The 23,083-nt window shown below is 46.0% G+C and overlaps 1 protein-coding gene across 1 annotated transcript in view; it reads left to right on the forward strand.

Annotated features, from left to right (window-relative positions):
• PMFBP1 (polyamine modulated factor 1 binding protein 1) overlaps window positions 1–23,083 on the forward strand; it is a 355,442-nt gene that overhangs the window by 152,865 nt on the left and 179,494 nt on the right. Inside the window, exon 4 of the mRNA XM_074968998.1 lies at window positions 11,917–11,984. Within this exon, the coding sequence (XP_074825099.1) occupies window positions 11,917–11,984 (68 nt within the window). The remainder of the gene's footprint in view (window positions 1–11,916; window positions 11,985–23,083) is intronic.

Here is a 23,083-nt window from a genome sequence, read left to right on the forward strand (position 1 = left end):
TGCCTCCTGGACCCAGCAGGCGGAGAAGGGACCTCCGGTGAGTGTACCTTTTAAAATACTATACATGGTTTAAAAGCAAGCATGTGAAAGGATTACTTTGCCCTGGCATTCGCGGCTCTCCTGGATATACTCCCAAAGCCTTTGCAAAAGGTTTCTGGGGAGGGCAGACTTATTGCATCCTTCATGGTAGGACACTTTACCACTCCAGGCCAGTAACACGTACTCGGGAATCATTGTAGAACAAAGCATTGCAGTGTATGTTTGCTGGCGTTCAAACAACATCTGTTCTTTATCTCTCTGTGTTATCCTCAGGAGAGGGATATCATTCATGGTCACCTGGTTGAAATAGGGTGCTTTTCTTAAGGGGACATTCAGAGGTGCCCGTTCCTGCTGAGCTGTTTGTCTGTGGCTGAACAGAAATGTTCCCTGCTGTTAGCCACAGGGAGGGGGGAGGGACTAGCCATGCGGTGGGGGGAGGCAAAATGTGACCTTGTAACGAAAGCACATGTGCTGTGTATGTAATGTTAACAGCAAGGTTTACCGTGAAAGAGTGTACCCATTGTTCTATAAAATGTGTCTTTTTAAATACCACTGTCCTTTTTCTTCTCTCCACCAGCTGCATGTGTTTCAAGGATCACAGGATCTTCTCCTTCCCAGAGGCTAACGAAGATTAGAAGGCCAAAAAAGCGCACTCGCAATGAAACGTTCTCTGAGCTCATGCTGTCCTCCCACACTGACAGAGCACAGACGAATGCGTGGAGGCAGACAATGTCAGAGTGCAGGAAAGCACAAAATGACCGGGAGGAGAGGTGGCAGGCTGAAGAGAGTAAGTGGTGGGCTGAAGCTGAAAGGTGGCGGCAGTGTGATGAGAGGAGGCAGGATTCAATGCTGAGGCTGCCGGAGGATCAAACCAATATGCTCCAGTGAATGGTTGAGCTGCAGGAAAGGCAGCTGGAGCACAGACCATCGCTACAGCCCCTGTGTAACCAACCGCCCTCCTCCCCAAGTTCCATAGCCTCCTCACCCAGACGCCCAAGAACGCGGTGGGGGGACCTCCGGCCACCCAGCCACTCCACCACAGACGATTGCCCAAGCAAGAGAAGGCTGGCATTCAATAAGTTTTAAAGCTTTAAACTTTTAAAGTGCTGTGTGGCCTTGTCCTTCCCTCCTCCACCACCCCTCCCGGTGCTTCTCTCCTCCACCACCCCTCCCAGGCTACCTTGGCAGTTATCCCCCTATTTGTGTGATAAATGAATAAAGAATGTGAAGCAACAATGACTTTATTGCCTCTGCAAGCGGTGATCGAAGGGAGGTGGGGAGGGTGGTTAGCTTACCGGGAAGTAGAGTGAGCCAAGGGGCAGGGGGTTTCATCAAGGAGAAAGAAACAGAACTTTCACACCGTAGCCTGGCCAGTCATGAAACTGGTTTTCAAAGCTTCTGTGATGTGCACCGCGCCCTGCTGTGCTCTTCTAACTGCCCTGGTGTCTGGCTGCACGTGTATTGGGAGGAAGAGGGGAATCGAGGCAACACAAAGCTTGATGAAGAGGGATAAGTGGGAAGGGGCAGAGCTTTGCATGTGGTGTAAGGGGCTTACATTTGATAATATATCAGAAGGGAAGCCTCTGGGGGGAATTCAAAATGGGGAGTGACATGATCAGACCAACAAGCAGGAAAGATGAGCTTAGTAGCAGGATTTTGTATGGGCTAGACGGGGTGGTATGTGCGTTTGAGAGTGCTGGATGTTGCAGTAATCCAGGCAGGGCAGAGAGGATAGAGAGACAAGGAAATCTTGGAGCTGTTAAAGAGGAAGAAGCAGCATCATTTGGAAATGGCTTGGATGTGCAGGGCAAGGTGAAGAGAAAAGTCACAAATCAGCCCCAGGTTGCAGGCATGAGTGATGGTGTGGATAGTCTGGTGATGGTGATATGAATAGGAGGAAAGATAAGTAATTCGGTTTTGACAGTGTTCATTTTAAGATGACAACAAGACACACAAGAGGAGGTGTTTGGAAAAACAAGCTAAGATGCACAGCTGGATGGAAGGGAACAGGTCAGTGGACGACTTGTGCACTTTTGAGATGCCTAGAAACAGGATGTAAAGTGAGAAGAGAAAAAGGCCCTAGAGAAAGCCCTGGGGAACCCCACAGAGAGAAGGTGAGGGGAGGAGTTTCCACTGAAAGATGCTGGAAGAATGGTCAGGAGGGTTGAAGGAAAACCAGCCGAGGGTATCTTGAAAGGCCAGTGAGGATGAGATGTCAAAAAGGAGAGGATGACCAACAGCACTGAAAGCTGCAGAGGATGAGGACAGCCCAGGAACAGGTCATTAGAGACCCTAGTGATGGAAGCCTCAATAGACTGGAAACAAGGGATCCAAGACAGCTGGAGGAGGGGGCATTGGTTGCAAACTGCATTGTCAGTGATTTTAGAGCTGAAGGGAAGGAGAGAGGTGGAATGATAGTTGGAAAAGCAGATGGGGTTGAGGGATGATTTTCTTGAGGATAAGAGACCAGGGTATGCTTATATTGAAAGAGGTCAGAAAGGGAGGGCAGGAAGAGGTTAAGGGAGGGGTTAAACACAGGGGGAAAGGAAGTCCGCCTAGTCTAGTGGACTACTCCAGTCTTCATTCTTTTTGTTTGTTGGAGTCTCTTGCAAAACTGTGGTGACTTGTGACAATGATGCAGATGACAATGCCTTTTGTAGGAGTCTCTATCGATACCGGAGGACAAACGTTGTTCAGAGTGCTCCAGCAGGTCAGTGATAGCGCTCTCCTGAGGCTGTACAGTATTCTCTAGCAGTGACTTCTGAGTCTAACTGACTTTGTTATATCTGAGGATGGACCATCAAAATGTGTCCTCTGCCCCTGTGGAGTAGGTGGGCCTTGACATCACCATGTGGAACCTAATGATCTGACTGTGACAAGGCTGCACTTTTCACCTCCTCTGCCTCCCACTCCAACCCCAGAAGACTGATGATTCTTACCCTCTTGAGAGAAATTCCTGGCTAAGAACACGGGGACTGATATTAAACTGAAATTTAGGCTTGTATACCTTCTCTGATGAATCTGCTTTCATACAGTTTGTGAAGGGAAGACTACTGCTCCCTATTAATTGGAGAAGTCTCTGTTTTAGTCATATTATTTAGAAATATTCATAGATTGCAAGCCCAGAAGGAACCATCATGGTCAAATCAATAATCACCGCTGCAGCCTTGCTTGGGTACTGAGAAAGCAACTGACAACCTTAGATGGCATTGTCTCTGTGCAGCCATGATGTAATTTGGGACTGGTTAGAACAGACTCTCTCTGACCCCTTAGCCTCTGTGCTAGTTAAAAGATTGTCCTTCAGAAGGTTTCAGTGGGTGTAGCAGTGAGGCAGCGGTGTCTGCTGTCTCCCACGTTCTTTTATCCCCTCCTCTTTGTGTTTAGCAGTATAAACTTTGGCCTAATTGCTTAGGAGGCTAATAGCTATTAAGGTGATTGTCTTTGAGGAAACAGAATTCATAATGGGTGGGATATTCTCAAGGGCCTAAGTGACTTTGGAGCACAATCCCATGGAAAGATAATGGGACTTGGGTGCTTTTGAAAATCCCACCAGAATTGACATCTGTGGACACAATTGTAGCAAACCTTTGAAACAGAGATTTCAGTTATGCCAGCATCAGAAATAATTAAAATATGTAGGGCTTGATCTGGCTTCACAGAAATAATGAACCATTTGGAGCTTCTTTCATTAGTTATTATAAAAAAGTTCTGCTCTCCCAGTTTCACGTAGGTGATGCCAGCACTGAGTGAAATACTGTGAATTAGAATTTCCACATAGACAAACAGCACACTGCTAACACCACTTCTGATTACTGCAAACTACGAGGATTCCTTGTCCGTGAGAGCTGGAAACAACTTGCTCCAGCTCTGTCCTCTGGAGATTTTAATTCCTCTGTATGACATGCCAATGGCCTGGGATGTGAAAAGGTGTTTTTCTCCCAATCTGGGCTTCAAGGCCAACTCAGATAAATGTGTTTGGAGCAGGGAAGCTGCTGTTTAGAGTGTCTCCACCTCTGTTTGGGGGGGGCTCCCAATGGAATGGGTATTTCAGTCTGAATCACAAACACTCTGCGAATTACAAAGGGAAAAGAAAATTGTGAGAGCAACTGGGAATGGAATTGCTTGGAGCGGTCTCAAAAATCCTGAACTCCCTATTAACAGATCTCCGTTTAAAATAATTTTAAAAAATTAAACCTCTCTAGGGCATTGATTCATAGCCAGGCCCATGAGCGCTCTGCACATGTCTCTGGGACAAGGGACGTATCTCTGTTCAGATCTCTTCCCTTCCATATTGGCTGCATGCACATGCTGCAGTAGAAGTGCTGGCAGCTCATTTTGCAGCTTTGGAGATTCATAGCTAGCTTCATGATTTTATAAAACATTTGTGTTCTCCGTACGTTATCAGTCATTGGCAGACTCATTGTTTTATAATGTACTTCTCAGCAAGCTGTTTGCGACTCATCACCCTGCTTGCTTTATAGTCTATAAATATTTAATTCTTTAATAAACTGCTTATATGTAATATCAAATGACTGATGCATTCTCTCTCCCCCTTTCAATAGTTCTCCTATTTGCAAAACAATTCTTTCTTTTTCTAAATAGCAATATGTTTCATAAATGTTTGAATTTCCTTTTTCTAAGTAGCAATGTCTTCAGGGTGTTTGGTAAAATGACAGGCAGAGCAATGGCTCCTGCAGCATTAAATCAAGTGCCCCATGCTTGCCCTGTAGTGGGGAGAGCTGCTTCAGAATGGTCACCTGTTTGTAATTAGAAACATTGTGCTGGGATAGCCGCTGATCACATTTCAACTCTATGCATGTAAAAATAGCATTTACAGTCAGCAGTGGTGGCCTCCATACTGTTGCAGTTGGAAGTTTGTGTCACAACCCTAATCTTATTCTAAGAATGGACAGGAGTTCTAGTGCATGGATTTGGTTTTGGTTTACATAAAAAAGATAAAACACCAGCTCCAGTGAATTCCACATTCAGTATCAAAAGCAGTGAGATTTCTCCTTTGCTATAGGCTCCCAAGACTTTTTGGGGAAGATAAAATACAGGGAAGATTTTTTTTTTAAGTGTGTGTAATGCCCTGAGAGAGGTTCAGCTAGGATAGAGATCCAAACCTAGGCTCAACCACTTGCCTCTTCAACCTCATCAAGCAACCCTTTGGATTTAGCAGCCATTCCCTTCTGAAAGAGCTACCTCTCTCAGACTTAGCACACCCTGCTCATGCATCCCAGTTTGAGGCTCCATAGCCACTATCATTCCATGACTGCTCCAGCCCCACAGCCTGGGACTGCCAACCCCCAGCTCAGCCCTCATGTCCCTCACTACATGGCCACCCTTCCTTGACTTGCAACTTGCCACCCCTCCCAAGGCTCAGTAGTCACCAAATCTTTTCCCTGAAGCGCTATCTTCCCTCTGTGGAATGAGGAACTAGTTACCTATAGATACTGAATGTTTTTAAACACCACTAATCCATGTTCCCTGGGAGGCTGAAGGAGGGAGTGGAAGTGCAGTATCCTATCTTTTTTAGCTTAATTCTTTCTCCTCTCCTTAGAGTTCCTTTCTCCATCCACTGGGCCTCCTAACTCTTCAGCTACCTCAAGTGCCTTGTCTGCATTTGGAGCAAGAAACTGGCTTGTTCAAAAGTGTCATATGTAATCTTAGTGAAACAACCTCCCATTCACTCAACATGGCCCCTTTCACTCTGCACTGACATGCCCACACACCACAATGCATTAAACCCAGACACAACAGTGCCTTTGGGACAGTCTGTATCCCTATAGTCACCCTTTTTACAAGACTATGATACATTTTGTACAAAGTATGCCTGGTGAGGTATCATTTAAAAACTCATAATTTGCTGATCATTATTGGTCTGGTAAAATATGTGTGGCAACATCATATGTAAAGTTATAAGATTCTACTGTATGATATTATTAAGACATGGTCCAAGCCTGAAGAGCAGTCACAAACCAGTTCCCCAGCGACAAAAGATTAGCTGACGACTCAGCCAGGTGTCAAACACGTGAAATGGACCATCACCTGGTTAAGTGGCCATTCTTTGGCACTAAAGAAGGTGTGGGCGAAAATCTATATCTTGACAAAGAAACAGCTGAAGGTTGCCGTTCACACAGACTTTCCGTCCCCTGAACCTCAGCTGGAGATGATTCTCAAAGAAGAGAAAGAGCTATAAGAAATGAGAGTAGATGCTCCAAATTTTCTCTCCCTTTCTTTCTACCCACGGCATCCACAATTCTTGGAAGCAGCATTGGACTGGGGGAAGGGATCCTGACTGAAAGAGTTTCAGACAGTGAGACTGCTGAAGCATGTGGTGAGAGAGACTTTGCTTTGAATTCACTTAGCTTGTTAAGTTAGGCATTAGTTGCATTTTACTTTTATTTTCTTGTAACCAGTTCTGACTTTCATGCCTCATTACTTGCAGTCACTTAAAATCTATCTTTCTGTAGTTAATAAACTTGTTGTACTGATTTATTTAAGCCAGTGTGTTTGGATTGAAGTGTGATTGGGAAACTCCATTTGGGATAACAGGATTTGTGCATATCATTTTCTATTAATAAAATAACAGACTGTATGTGAGCTTTTGTTGTCCAAGAGAGGGTTGGGCAGTACAAGATGCACATTCTGGGGCAAGTATGGAGCTGGGAATTTGCTGAAGTGTAATTCAAGAGTGTATTCAAGTATATAGCACTGATATACAACTGGGAAGTGTAATTCAAGTATATAGCACTGATATACAACTGGGAGTAACTTACATGCTGGAGGCTGTGTGTGAGCAGACCAGGAGAGGTTACTGTCATGGCAAAGCAGTGTAAAAGGCACCCCAGGTTGGAGAACTGAGGGGATGCAGCTGTTCTTCGGTCCAGATTGTACCCTGTAATGTCACAGCCTTACACTTGCCCTGTCTGATGTGACCCCTTTACCCTGAAATGATAGCCCCAGCCCCTGGTACCAGCCATTTCTCCTTCACATTCTTTTATCCCTTCATCTGAAAAAGGTATGTCCCTGATGTGACATGACACCTCCAACCCAACACAGCACATCTCACCATGATATGATGATGACCCTTCACCCTGTTGAGATGGCAAATCCCCTCCCCTCTAAGATTCCCTTGAAGTGACTTCTGAGATTCTCCTGCTGTGACTTATTTCATAGTGACCCAGCATGATCCCATTTAGATCCCAGCAACCTAGCAAGACCTTCCTCACTGATTTGTCAAATGAGTTCCCTTTTATCACATCACAACACAACCTTTTCCCTGCCAGGCTCAGCTGGCATGCCATCTCCTGCCTTTCAGTGACACAACCTCCCTGCCTTTTGGATGGCAAAAATTCTCCACATGAAGGAGAATTTGACACCCAAGAAGCATATTTGTTTTCAGGTATCTGCTCTCTTAACCATATACATACCAATGATGGGTTCTAGTGGTTGTGCTCATAGACCCTGGTCAGGATCAAGGACCCATTAGGCTGATCTCTGCATCAACACAGGCAAACAGATGGTTTGAGTCTCAAAGAGTTTACAGTCTAAAGAAGAAAAAGCCAGACAGAGGTCAGGTCACCTGAGCACAGTGACCAGATGCTGGTATGCACACATCCTATTAGTCATCTCTCTCTTCATTTGTTTTTATATTTTTTTTAATATTTTTGCTTTATTTCCATATTTTCCTGGCCGCAGTGGGTGTTTCAAAAGCGGCTTGTCTTGTGTGCAGGGTGTACTCACAGGCTTTCACCTGGGTCCAGGGAAGTTATTTTTGGTTTGGTGATCCTTGCCTAGAGGCTGGTACTCTTGTGATCCATTCTGCCTCAGAAATGGATAGTGATAGCCTGCACTGAGGTGTGGCAGGGCTCCTGTGCTTACCGCTTCGTCTAATCTATCCTAGGCATGTCTGTAGATCCCATCAGTAATAATCTTATTTAGTACTTAGATAGTGCTGACCTTCATAGCACGGTACAGCCATTAGCTAATCCTCACAGCACTCCTGGATGGTAGGTTGGTAAATATCCTCCCCATTTTACAGAAGGAAAGCTGAGGCATAGAGAGGTGGAGTGACTGGTGCTAGGACACAGACTGAGACTGAGCCAGGATTAGAATTTAGGATGACCTGACCTCAATTGCTTTCTACTCAGTTCTCCAGACCATGTTGCCATCACCATAGTACCTGAGCAGAGACCAGGTAAATTAGACCTGCATCATAGAGCTCCAGTGGACTTTATAGGGGTTCTGCCCGTCACCCTTTTCGGCTTCTAGGAAGGTAGGGTGTGTGTGTGTTTGGCTGATACATCCATTTCTCATGCATGGTGAAAGTGGCAGCAAAGGAAGATAGATGAGTCCATGAGCCTGAGTACATACAAGCAGCAACATCTGGGAGTTCTCCTCTTTGCCACAGCACCAACCTGTCCCCCAGTGTCCCCCTTGGAATAGTTGTAGGAGAAGAGAGCACTAGCCTGTCCATCTTGCTTTTCTTCTGTCTGGATCACCTCAGCACCTGCTCTCTGCTTGGAGGAGACCTGGCTTGACCTCATACCCCAGTTACGGTGGCCTTAAGAACGCTTCAGTAGAGCGCTATGGAACTTCTTTCAAACGTACAATTATGTCTGATCCTCCGCTGCTATGAGGATAACTGCACTGCGGCCAATGAAACTATGCTGGCGTACACCAGCTGAAGATCTGGCCCGTAGTTTCCTGAACGACCGACTAAGTCTCTCCTCATCTGTGTCTGCAGTGTGAGATGAGAGAGGAATTCTTTTCATGGTAGAGCCCACCTGAACTGCTCTTGTCTCACAGTACCACCTGCTCATTTTGTAGGCAGGGAAGAGACCAATAGCCCCTCTCTCTCTGGAGATGAGCTCTGGCTGCAGCTTGAGCTGTGCCAATGGTCCAGAGTGCTGCTGAGGACGTTGTCTTGGCTGGAGCTGTTTGCACTTGCATGCTAGACATGGGTTTTTCTGACATAGCTATCAAGCACAGTCGACCACAGCTGAAATGACCACATTTCTGTTTGCCATTGGTTGTTTATGCCCCCTATACTTCTTATTAACCCCTTGTTCTCATCTGTAGGTCAACCCAATTGATCCAGAGGAATATTCCTAGCTAAACATACTTGCAAAATATCCAGTAATCCCTATCCTATATATACCTTTATTTTTTGCACTTTTAATATTGAGCAATAACTGAAATTGATACAGGAACAAATGCCCTGAAGTCATGAGCTTAACTGGCAGGAGGATTTGGCCTGTGCTGTGCCATGACGGTTCTATCTGCTCTTCAGCAGAGCCTGTGATAGTGACAGCAATGAATACCCCTGTTCCACAGCTACCTGAGCCGGAAGGAGCTACACTTGACCCTGCTCTTGGTTTTCAGTGGTAGTGAGACAAAGCCAGTAGGGCAGAGACCTATCTGCTGTTGCCCCAGGGCTCCTGTCCTTGAAGAACATATTTGAGGCGGGTATTAGCAGCGGCCAGCCTGGGTGGAGGCCTGCACCAGCTGCACACTGCTGTGTTTTCACTCCTTCCCTGAGGCTGTTTCATTGGCATGCTCCAGTGCTACAGATCTGTGGTATGAAGCAGCCCGTCTCTGGTTCCTCTTCTCCCCTCCCTCCTGCCAAACATTCCTCGTGCAATTTCTGAATAAAAACTGGGAATTATCTGGGCAACCAGCTTCCAGGCCTAAAAGAGGCTCCAGGCAGCATGTGTACCTGGTGCTGCAGCTGAAATAAGGGTGAAGGTAAATAAGTAAATCATGCAGTGGGCTGTGCCATTCCCTAATGAGCCTGTTTGTCCCAAGCACTGTGCAGAGGAGCCTCTTCTCCTTGGTGATAGCCTTTCTGCATATTAATATTATGCATGTATTCCATGTGACTTCTTCTGACTTGCCACCTCCTCCTTCCCACTCATTTAAATAAAAATAATTTATGTGGACATTCCTTCAGTCAGGATTTTCTCTTTCCCCCCCTTTAATATTTCGCTGATGCTTTGCGCACAAATGAGGTCATTATGCTTTTGCATATCATTAGGGCTTTATAAAGAACAACAGCGACATCTGCATGTGCCACAGCGCCACAGAGTTGGGGGAAAATACAGAAAAAAAGCCCCGAATGAGCTCTGAGCATGTCGGCTCTCTTTCCTCAGCTTCCTTCACCACCACCACGTACATGAGTAATTGTACAGTGTAATCACATCATGGCTCATCTGAATATTCATAGCCGAGACAAAGCTTTGGAGGAGAAGAATTATGGGGAAAGGGGAAGTGGAAGGGGGAGAATTTAAATATAAAACAGCATTGCATTTCCAAAAGAAGGTGTGCATTCTGCACAAGGAATTGATTTGAAATCCAAATTGTCTGTCTGCACCATTCAAAATCTGGGGGCAGTAGGGTAGCATTGCACACATACCCTCTCCATTCCAGAGGAAAAATAAAACAAAACAACAAATAGTTACAGAAAAGCCCCCAGTAGAAGTGATAGTTGAAGAGTCGCCAACAGTGGCTAACCAGCTGCTGTTTTACCAGGAATGAAATAGTCCACTGAGGGAGCTTTAGAAAGACCCCAATTAATATGTTGTGCATGTATAAGATCTACAAAGAGCCCACTGTATTCCTCTCTCCCCCCAACCACCACCTTCCTTCCCTGGCCAGTGCCAATGGAGATTGATCTTAGCTACCAAATAATTGATTAATCACTTCACCAGTGACAACACTCCTCTCCAAAAAGCAAGAAAGAAAAAAAGAAAAAACAAACATAAAGAGGCAACTGTTCACTAATTAGGGTATAAATTACCACTGGTTCCATCCCTCTCTTTATCTTAATAAAAAAAAAGAGAGGGGGAGAGAGAAATATAATTCCCATGTTAATGTGTATGTTGCCTTCATTGTTTTACTTTTACTATGTATATCCTTTATTAATATTAACCAGATAGGGTGGTGGTGTTTGTCAAAGCTGTGGCTGGCTCTGCCAGTGCATTCCCCAAAGAGATCCTATTTCCGTACCACTGGAGTTTATATTCCTTTAAATGTCTAGCGCAGCACCATTTCCCTCTTTTTAATACACCACTCTGCTGGAATTAGAAGAATCCAAGGTTATATCCAACATCAAAGGTTCCCCAGTCGTCATGATTTTAGTAAAAGTGAAGACAGCTCATGGAACGAGTCCCCGGCTTTTGAAGATAGGCATCAGAGGGACCTTTCTCTCCCTCCTCCCACAACTTTGTACCTCTCCTGGCTCTGAATGTCCCACGCTAACGCGGTTTAATGATATGCAAATGAAATATGCATAAAACCATTCTACTGTATGATGATTAAACACTGGAGACATTAACAGCCGACGCTTCACTGTTTGACTGTAATAATCTTTCCTGAACATCCACTTTGATTGCGGAGTTATGGAAACCCATAGCAGTTGGCAGAGAGAGAGCGAAGGAAGGAGAGATGCAGGGACGCATCACCCATCTCTGCGTTTATCCCACTCCAGGAGACGTTCCCCCTTTGTACTGCATTCCTAGTGCTGTCTTTTGTAATCCACCCATGCGGTCGCATCAGGGCGATTAACGGGAAAAAACCTCTTTTCTCTTAATGTTTCAAAGCTCATTAGCCAAACGATTATTCCTCATTAACAGCGAAAGCTCATTCATTAAAAGGGAAAATATGCCCAAAAGATGCCAGCGCTGTTCATCCTGAGCCCTGTAGCTGGGCTGTAAATCCCGTGCTAGTATTTTCCATGCAAAAGGCACGCGCGCCAGTCCACGTTTTTTTAAAAAAGGAAAAGAAAACAGTTCGTGTGTTTTGTAAAATCCGCAAGAGAGGCCATCAGAATTCCCAGTGTATGACTTTATTTTTGTCTCTCCCTTTTGATTCCAGCGCCCGTCCCTGGCTCAGCGCCCGGTGCCAACAGAACACCTTTCAGGATCCACAGCAGCGCAGATAATGTAAGTAGCCAGCTGTCCCTGAAACCCGCTTCCCAAACCCCAAACCCCACAAAGCGTGTGTATGGATTTTCTCTTTCTCACCCCTCCAGTATGCCACCCGGGCTTCATAAGTAGCACCTTCCAAATCTCGCCGTCTTCAAGTTTGTGCATGTCTGCGTGGCATCCCTCCTCCTCCTTCACTCCCATAGTGGATCTTGTAAAGGGCTTCAGATCGGCCCCATTCATCTCCCTGGTGATAGCCGTGAGTGTAGATAAATCTCTGCCTGCCTGCTTGCTGCTGGAGTATGATTTTTATTTTGTCTTCTGTGTATACCTGGGTCAAAAAATGGGATGCACATGCACACTCGTGTGTGGGTGTGTGTCTCAGATACACACGTGTGTATATATAGAGAGAGAGAAATAAATACACACACACAGGTGTGTATACATAAACATACACATACCTCACATACATACACATGTGCTTGAAAATGTCTGAGACAGTGTGTGCATATGAGTACGTGTGTATATATACACAGATAAGCATCTCTAGCTATATCTAGATAAACATTCCCCCTCCTCCCAGCAGAGGCTGTGTGCATCTATGCTCCTGCCCTATAAGAGCTGTATTCCAGGCTTCCTTCGGAATTCTGTTTGGAGACCTTTGTGCTCCCTTTTCTGTCTCTTCCAAGCTGCAGAATTGGCATCTTTCCCTGAGGTTCTCCGAATGGCAAGTGGCATCGGCTGTAGCCTGCATTCTTGCAGCTTCCTGTGGCATTTCTCTCTCGATGTCGGCTACTCCCTTTTGTTTGTTGTTGATTGGGCTGGGGGTTTTTGTTTTATTGTTTTGTTTTTTTCTTTAGTTAATTTATAAATGAACCCGAATGTCAAACAAACCAACAGCTTGCGCAAAAAAAAAAAAAAAAAAAAAAAGCCCCGCACAAGCACCTTCTGCTGCGACAGATGCCCAGATTGCCCCTGGCACGGAGGATGGGCACAAGGGGTTTGTTGTTGTGGTTTCTCTTTTGCTGTTTTTGTTGTTCCGTTTATTTTTAAAGACTCCAGGATGCCGGCCTCGGCTTGGAACGCAGCGGTGTCATGGCGGAAACGACGGCCTTTGTTTCCCAGGGTGTGAAAGCATCCCTTGTGCTGGCTCCACTGCGGCAGAATGACGTGTACGGGGGGGAAAAGTGCTGAAAGTCAGATTTGTGCCTTGTCGGTGGGGGAGTCCCCCAGATCCCAAGTAGCTGAGTCCCTGTGTCCGAGGACGGGCTTTCAGTGGAAGAACCTAGTCTGTAATCCTGGCACTTGCGCCTTCGGTTGCTGCTTGCTGCTCCTGGGGGTCTGGATAATCTCCCTTAGCTTTACCGCACTGTCTGGCCCGCATACAGGGCCCCTGTAACATATACCCGCTGCTGTTATCACACGAAACTGTGGCGTTGCCACTGAATGGATGGCACTGTGCCAACTCTTCTGCCATCCGCCCTTGCAGCTTCTTTCCTCCCTCCCTCCCTCCCCTCCTCCTCCTCCCCCCATCGACTTGACGTTAATTAACACACGGGTTAATTGATTTTAAAAGCTGAAGAATTACAGTTAACTTTTCCCACAGGGTACAGACGCCAGCCGCTTGGCACAATTCTGCCTTTCACACTGGTGCAGGGGGGCAGAGAAAAGCCCTCAGCAAAACTAGCCACTGCTGTGGGAACATTGTCTGCTTATTGAAGTACAGCTGATGGAAGCCGACAAGCTATGGTCTCATCCTTTGCAATATGTTGCCATTATATTTTCTTATAAGTAATCAAAGCAACTCCTCCTCCCCTCCTTCCATCACCCGCCCCCTTTTAAAAATGAAAGTGCAGCGGAAGTTTTAGTAGGAAAAAAATGGCTTATTATAATAAACAAAAAAACCATCTTTGCTTTATTTAATTAAGTAGTTATGAAGGAGAGGGCTCCCCACCCCAAGCACACTGAAACGATGGGGTAGGCAGTTTGAATATTGCTGCCTTTTATACATTTGTCTTGTATCCCCGTATTTTTTGTCTCCTTAATTGGCTCAGATGTGTTGCTAGTTGTGAAGAATCTCAACCGGGGGAAAGTTGGCTCCTTGTAATGAAGAACAAAATTTACCATGTGAGAGCTTTGTTTTTTGATTTCTCTCTCCTTCACCCTAAATCTCTGCTGCAAATGAGGGCAAATTACAGTGCAGATGGGAGGAGACATGGTAATCCTGGGAACTTGCTGCTTTCACTTTTTTATGCTTTCATTTGATTTCATTTTGTTTTTTAAAAGCATGAAGCAAGTGAAGCGACAAGAGGAATCCATTATGCAAATCATGTCACATTTGCATAATGTCTCATGACTGGAATATGCAAATGGGCTGTATAATTTATGAGTGCCAGTGTCTGTCTAAAAGTGTTTCCCATAATTTAAAAAAAGTGAGCCTGTGAGACATGGGGAAGGCGGCTTGGCTTGCTGCCCTACCAGGGAAGCTCTAAGCTTTCTCCTCAACGTGCTCCCTGGCAGCAGCAGCAGAAATTAAACTTCCAAATGCTCATTAACCCATCAGAGGCAAAGACCCCTTTCGCTCTCTGTCTCTCCCCACCCTTTATTTTCTGTCCCTCCCTCCCAGTCCACCCACCCCCACTTCTAACTTCTCCACAACCACATGACTAATACATAGGATTTCACGACTCGTTGGAAAAGAGAGACGGTTTTGGGCAAGCTTGCTGTTTGCTTGCTTGCTTCCTTGTTTGTTTGAATCAGGATGACTCTGAGACAGTGGATGAGAAGAAGAGTCTACTCCTTCCAGCTGTCTTTGAGACAGACTGGCTTTGAAGACGCAGTGTGTATCAGGGAATAACATTTAAAGTTTCTGTACATGGCAGGCATTGTGGCATGTGTCAGTGAGATTGCTCAATGTTTGAAATGCGTTGTGTCTAACTCATTATTTCAGTAAGGGATTTGTGTCCGACTTCTTGAAGAGCTATGAAGGTCGATCTAGTGATGGCACTATCCAGCGAGAACGAGTTCATGGCTGGAGCTGGCAATCTCCAGTTCCAACCATAAGAAAGTCTTTGAAATGCTCTGAAAATGCAGGACTGGTATCAAGGCTCTTTATCCCCTTTATTTTTTACCCAGCACTTGTGAGAGTCCTGTTTGAGCCTAGAGTGGCTGCAGAGCTTGGGATTACAGTAAATAAAGGCGCACCCAGGTACTTTTCAATGGTATAATGGCACCCAGATGCTACGTGGATGTCTGCCTGAGAAAGACTTAGAATAACAGTAAGTAATTATTGCTAACGATATTTGGGAAGGCTGATTTTAAATTTTGACTCTGCTGTACAGATATGGGGAAGTTGTTTTGATCCCAAAGTGAACTCAGTGGTTTGGAGTTGTCTCTAAACATGTTATAGCCTGTGGATGTCATTGAACTCATAGTACTGGCATTCTGGAAGTGGGTGCTATGCTTGGCCTGAGTGTATGGCAGTGGTTGTCAGTTTTGAGTTGAAAAGGCCCCGTTCGGTTATGAAGCTGTTTTCTGTGTGGGAGAGAAGGGTCAAAAAATTTTCACAGGAGTCTCAATTTTCATTTAAAAATGAAGCAAGTTTCTAATCTTTCTGGTTTCAAAGAAAAGTTTCTGAATGTGAATGAAGCTGCCTTAATTGATGAACGTGTAATTAATGACAGCTTTCATATGAAAGCATAAATTCGTACTTTTAATATAATTGTGAATGTAAAGTTACCATATTTATATTCACTGTAATGTTGGCTTTGGCCATATGTGGCATAATGAGCTTTTAAAATATTAACAACTTATTATGTGTTACCATGTTTTTGTGTGTGGCTAAAACAGCACAATGGATTTCAGGACATGCGCACAACATGATTTTGAGGTGTGAGGTCACAAGAAGAAAAAGTAGGTGTTGTGACGGGGCAAGGCCGGATGGCCGTAGAAAAGCAGTGGGAGATAGATATGTTAGCTCCAGGCTAAACAAATCCCTGGTACCAGGTTAAGTGAAATGGCAGCTGCTCCAGGTCAATTAAGACACCTGGGGCCAATTAAGAACTTTCCAGAAGGCAGGGAGAATGCTAGGTTGATTGGGACACCTGAAGCCAATCAGGGGCTGGCTGAAACTAGTTAAAAGCCTCCCAGTCAGTTAGGTGGGGGTGCACGTCAGGAGCTGTGGGAGGAAGTTGTGCTGTTGGAGAGGCTGAGTAGTACACACCATATCAGGCACAAGGAAGGAGGCCCTGAGGTAAGGGTGAAGTGGAGCTTGAGGAAGTGAGGGCTGCTGTGGGGAAAGTAGCCCAGGGAATTGTATATGTCATGTTTCTAAAAGGTCAGCTACCATAGCTGATACTATTAGGGTCCCTGGGCTGGAGCCCGGAGTAGAGGGTGGGCCCGGGCTCCCCCCCGTTAAGGAAAAGTTAGCATATGTGACTCCATTTTGGTTTGGGGCCCACCATTGTTTAAATGCCAGCACATCATACACCAGGAGGAGTAATCCTTAGATACTGAATCCCTGTGAAAATCCTCCTCCTTGCCTCCAGCCTGCCTTGATTCCCAGTATCTGGTTTTTGTCAGTCTCTAACTCCCTGTCTCTTGGCCTTGATGTGAGGCCTCCCATCCTGATAATAAAAGTTACTGATGCATGGCTTTAGAACCATGCTGTGTAATTAACATACTGGTATAGCACGAGGAATGCACCAAGCAGGGATAGGTGGTAGATAAGACAAGGGTTTGTTTATTGGCTAAGGTTTCCGATGCACGAGGGCAACATGCTTTGCTAAAAGTATATAACCTTTGTATAATCTCTATTCAGGGTCCCCTCCTGGCTAGCAGGGGGGCACCACGCTCGAGCGTAATAAACTTAGTGTCTTTTGGGAACTCTGCAGTTGTGGACTTTATTTCTGTGCCTCAGCCTAGATTCGAACTGTGCGTGTCCTATCAGGTATAATTCGCAGCATTGGTGTGCGTGTCCTATCAGGTATAATTCGCAGCACTTGTGTGCGTGTCCTACCAGGTGTAATTCGTAGCACTTGTGTGCGTGTCCTACCAGGTGTAATTCGCAGCAGTTGCGTGCGTGTCCTACAAGGTGTAATTCGTAGCACTTGCGTGCGTGTCCTACAAGGTGTAATTCATAGCACCCCCCCACCTTTGCCCCCTGATTAATCACTGAGACTGGGAGACAACAGAGACTGTGCAGGGAACGATAATTTCTCCTCACCTCCCTTGCTGGCTTATGAGGAAAATGGCTCAGTAGACTGTGACCCTTGTCTCTAGAGAAAGACGGGTTACATGGAGGGTCACAGTGAGCCTCTGAGGCTAGCGAAAACCGCCAGGAAATGCGGGACCCACGGAGGCAAGGACAGAGCTTTGTCACAGTGTGTTTTGAATCTTAGAATCATAGAATATCAGGGTTGGAAGGGACCTCAGGAGGTCATCTAGTCCAACCCCCTGCTCAAAGCAGGACCAATCCCCAATTAAATCATCCCAGCCAGGGCTTTGTCAAGCCTGACCTTAAAAACTTCTAAGGAAGGAGATTCTAGCACCTCCCTAGGTAACGCATTCCAGTGTTTCACCACCCTCCTAGTGAAAAAGTTTTTCCTAATATCCAACCTAAACCTCCCCCACTGCAACTTGAGACCATTACTCCTTGTTCTGTCATCTGCTACCACTGAGAATAGTCTAGAACCATCCTCTCTGGAACCACCTCTCAGGTAGTTGAAAGCAGCTATCAAATCTCCCCTCATTCTTCTCTTCTGCAGACTAAACAATCCCAGTTCCCTCAGCCTCTCCTCATAAGTCATGTGTTCCAGACCCCTAATCATTTTTGTTGCCCTTCGCTGGACTCTCTCCAATTTATCCACATCCTTCTTGTAGTGTGGGGCCCAAAACTGGACACAGTACTCCAGATGAGGCCTCACCAATGTCGAATAGAGGGGAACGATCACGTCCCTCAATCTGCTCGCTATGCCCCTACTTATACATCCCAAAATGCCATTGGCCTTCTTGGCAACAAGGGCACACTGCTGACTCATATCCAGCTTCGTCCACTGTCACCCCTAGGTCCTTTTCCGCAGAATTGCTGCCTAGCCATTCGGTCCCTAGTCTGTAGCGGTGCATTGGGTTCTTCCGTCCTAAGTGCAGGACCCTGTACTTATCCTTATTGAACCTCATCAGATTTCTTTTGGCCCAATCCTCCAATTTGTCTAGGTCCCTCTGTATCCTATCCCTGCCCTCCAGCGTATCTACCTCTCCTCCTAGTTTAGTATCATCTGCAAATTTTCTGAGAGTGCAATCCACACCGTCCTCCAGATCATTTATGAAGATATTGAACAAAACCGGCCCCAGGACCCACCCCTGGGGCACTCCACTTGACACCGGCTGCCAACTAGACATGGAGCCATTGATCACTACCCATTGAGCCCGACAATCTAGCCATCTTGGAAGGGAAGGTGAGAGTTTTTGAGGAAACTTTGAGAAAGCAGTGACAACCTTACACATCTAGACTTCAGAAGGTTTTTTTGTTTTGTTTTTTTCCACCCAAGTACCTGGAAGTTTGCTGCCTTCTTCCTGTTCTGAGAAGAGAGGCGTCTGATGAACAGCCCCTGCAGTGCATCAGACCACACAGTTCCTCACTGGGTAGAGCTCAGGCTAACTTAGAATGTTCCGACAGGAAAGGTCTAAGTCTATGTATAGTGAGGATATGTGACCTTACACCATGAGCACTTGGACAAAGAGAATGGGGGCATCCTAGCAAGTGGCAGGGCACCAGCACCGTTGGGAGTCAGGAGTGGAGAAGCAGCAGCTGGCCAGAGAGGATGAGAAGGGAATGGAGAACAATGATGCTGTAGCACTGGAGAGTGAGGGAAAACCTGTTCTCCTGAGGAACAGTGAGGGAAGAAAGGCTTCCTTCGCAGGGTGTGGGGTGGTAGCACAACAGTAGGGTTTTAGCGTTGTGCTTCCGATGCTAGCAGTGATGAGAATATAAGACCTTAAAATGGGGGAGTCATCTTGCACACTAGTTAATCTATCATCGCATTATGTTACTTCTGTAGCAAGGCACTTTGTAGGCCGAGTACATTGCACACACCAGGGGATCCATGCCCACCACAAGCTCTATGTTGCTGTCCTCCATTTCAGACTTGCTGAGTCCCCCACTCCCTCTCTCATATGGGGGTTCTGCGTGCTCCCTCAACCTCAGTGACCCCAATTCCTCCCTCTACCCCCAGCCAAGAGCTCTGTGTGGCCCTTCATTTTCACCTTTACGCCACCATTCTTATTTCCTTTCTGTCTGGGAGGCAAGTCATTCAGGGTCTCAGTCATTGAAACTGTATTGGGCGGATGGGCAGAACAGAGATGTAGGGTATTGTGCTGTCAATGGCTGCCGTTGGACAGGCAAGCAGAGAAGTGTTGTGGAGCTGAGTGTAAGACCTTGCTTCACTCTGCCAGTTATTTATCATTGTTGTTTTTATAGCACACAAATATGTGCTCTGCCTTGCCTGGAAGCATAGAGCATAATCAAAATGAGCTATGATACACGGTGGGGTTAACAAATGGTAGGTAAGGACAGGGCTGAAGGACAAGCTAGAGCAGTAAGTTCATGCAGTTACTCAGGTTAGCCATGTACACATCCTGGGGTTCAATTAAAACTTATTTTTTAAAATACTGATTACTGTTGGCTCATTTCTTGGGCATCGTGGAAGAATTATATCTTAAGGACAAGCCAAGTAAGTCCTATCATTCGATGAGATGGGTTTAGGTAGGTATAACTATGCATTTCAAAAATGCCCACTGTATTATTTGCGCACCAAATACAATAATTAAAGAGCAGCACATTGCTGTCACCTAGTGACTGTTGTCTTCACTCTTCTCTTGGTTGGGCTGTGGTTCTTTGGGTTGTTTTGGAGGACATTGCCACAGAGAGAGGGAACCTCACTGGCCATGTTGTAGCCTTGTTTACAGAGGCAAGGTCTGTGCAAAGAATATGTCTCGTACTGTGCTCTAACCTTTGCTGACAGAGCATTCTGCAGCTGGGGACCCTCAGTGGAAAGGCTCTGTGTTTGGATCACAAGAGTATCTCCCTGGAGTCTCACAGCCATAATGTCTTGTGCATTATAGTATTGTAGGTGGTGTGTGCAAAGACAGGTGGTCCCTGAGGTGGTCGAGTCGCCTCCTGCTGGCTGAGAGCTGTGAAGATTAGGACGAGGACCTTGAAGGTGGAGGTAGCACAGAAAGTGGAGAGCTCAGTGACGTGCTCTGTTGGCTTGTTCTATGGGGGGAGACCAGCTTGCGCACACTGAGCCAGCAGGAGCTTTTTCAGCCTTCGGCTTTCAGGGGTGGGTAAACAGAGTGGTGGTAGTCTGGCCTGGAGATGGCAAAGGCATCTCTCACCTGAGATGGGTCTATTTGGCAAAGGGGTACAGTCTTCAAGTAGCCTGCTCGGCATAGGTGGAAAATGCATTTCTGCCTGCTGATGACATTTGAGTGTGTCTTTTTTCAGGACCCTGAGGAAATGCATTTGACAACTATGGGGGGTGGGGGGAGTTTTCTGCTTGTTTCAGTTCATGGAAGAGCTTCCGCCTTCCAACTAGCATTGCCTTGATGTCACCAAGTTACTCTTGAGTCAGCAGTTTGCTTCCTGAGGTCACTGGGTGGCCTTGCTGACAGTACCATCCACTCCATACAAGGAGTTGTGCAGCAGGATGTCATACAGTGAATGTTTGAGCACATGGCGTTATATGTTCTCCCTGAGCGGCCTGGCAGAGCTGTTGAATAGGAGGGGGAATAAAACTGAGCCTGGTGGGACTTGGCACACTGAAGCTTTTGGGGAGGAAGAATAATTTCTCATGATAACTCTGGTATCTGCCCCAGGGAATTCCTGATACCAGCTCAGTGCACCTCCCATGATCCCTGCAGCATTGTGTAGGTGGGCCTGTGCTGAAAGTCACTGATAAATGCAGCAGGATCAGCAAGTCTGTCTGTCTACTCTAAATGAACTGACCATACCAACCTGCATTTTGAAATTTGCCACTATCCCCACATTGCCCAGCTGCCTCAGATTTAAACCTCACCTCTAAGGCCCAGCCTACATCAAAGGACACACTGGAGACAACAGGCTTGAAACATTTCACATTCTGAAAACGAGGGTGTTTTAGAAGGAGGGAGGCTTAGCAGAAATGTCCAGCTTTGCCAGTAGCACAGGGTTGTAGCAGCATGGGGGTGGGCCCAGGCAAAGTTGTTGCCAGTGTGCCTGCTCCAAAAATAATTGTGCAATTTCTGTAACAAAAGCAAACCCTGCTTCTCTTTTCATTCACTGCCCAAACCCGGCTAGCAGTTTGGGTCCCTGTGAGTGATACAGACCTGTGGAGTATTCCTCTTTGGTGATCCATGGTATGACTCTGGCTGGAGAGTCAAATAAAAGGCATTCAGTCAGAATCCTGGCATTCACGGGAGCCAGCCTGAGGTCACTCCAGCTTCCTGAGCTCTCCCAGGCAGCCACTTGGAGTCGTTGTCATGCTCTCAGTCACTGTGTCATGCAACGATTCAAAGCCCTGCCTTTCTGAGCTGAGACACTACTCTGGTCTCTCTCTCTTTATGAGTATTACGAATTTTAAAATACTTTTGTCATGCTGTACCATGACAAACAAACCAGGTGGTAGATGCTGGTGTGTGAAACTGGGATTGGACTAATAGGACATCTGCTCTAATAGTAAGCACAGGTGGTTGTGGAGGTGATGCTCTTACATTTGAAGAGCTAGACTGACCCTTTTAAAGAAGTTACCAGGCAGAACTATCTGTAGCCTTGGATGGAACTCGCCAGGTGTCCGTAGGACAGGTGGGTTCTTACAGAATTACTGATGGTAATGGAAGAGTTCCCTTATCCTGTTGTCCAAGAGCAAAGCATCTGTGGGAGGTATTGCGGCAGTATGGAGGCCCATGGGAGACATCACTGAGAAGTGTCGGGGAAGAGGGGGACAGCAGATCTGTGGGAGGCATCACTAAGTTGTAGTGGAGGGCTGGGGCCCATGAGAGGCTTCAGCACTACAGCCTGTTGGGGGGATGGCCGACCTATGAGAGGCATTGCTACAGGCTGCCAGGGGGAGAGTGGGCCCACAGGAGGCACGGTGTATGGCCTATTGGGGGCTGGTGGCAGGCCTGCGGCAATTGTCTCTACAACCCGTTGGTGGGATAGTGGATCCATGGGAAGAACTCCAGAAGACTGGAAGAAAGCTAATGTTGTGCCAATTTTTTAAAAGGGTGGATGGGACAACCTGAATAATTATAGGCCTGTCAGCCTGATATTGATCCCAGGCTGATGCAGGACTCAATTAATAAAGAATTAAAAGAGGGTAATATAATAAATGCAAACCAACATGAGTTTATGGAAAATAAATCCTGTCAAACTAACTTGATATCTTTTTTTAATGAGATTACAAGTTTCATGGATAAAGGTAATAGTGTCGAGGAATATACTTAGACTTCTCTTGGTACTGCACAACATTTTGATTATAAAACTAGAAAAATATAAAATTACATGGCACACATTAAATGGATTAAAAACTGGCTAACTGATAGATCTCAAAATGTAATTGTATACAAGGAATTGTCATTGAGTGGGTATGTTTACAGTGGGGTCCTGCAGGGATTGGTTCTTGCCCTATGCTATTTAATGTTTTTATCAATGACCTGAAAGAAAACAAAATCATCACTGATAAACTTTACAGATGACACAAAAATTGGATGAGTGGTAAATAATGTCGAAGACCAGTCACAGATGCAGAGTGATCTGGATCACTTAGTAAACTGGGAGAAGCAAACAATATTCATTCTTCTTTGACTGCTTGCTCATGTCCATGCCATTGTAGGTGTGTGCGCTTGCCACATGCACCGGTGCCCCAAGATTTTCCCTCAGCAGTATCCATAGGGGATCGGCTCTGGTGCCCTCTGAAGTGGCTCTGTATGGCATAGTATAAGGGGCGCCGCTGGCTCCCCCCACCCTCAGTTCCTTCTTACCACCAGTGACGGTGCTGGAACATCTTGCTTTGGCAAGCTTTCTCGTTCTTAATCCGTTGATACAAACTTTTGCCTGTATATAGTTATTAGTTTCCCTTAGT

Source organism: Natator depressus, chromosome 12 (genome assembly GCF_965152275.1).
Source record: "Natator depressus isolate rNatDep1 chromosome 12, rNatDep2.hap1, whole genome shotgun sequence".
NCBI classification, from domain to species: Eukaryota; Metazoa; Chordata; order Testudines; family Cheloniidae; genus Natator; species Natator depressus.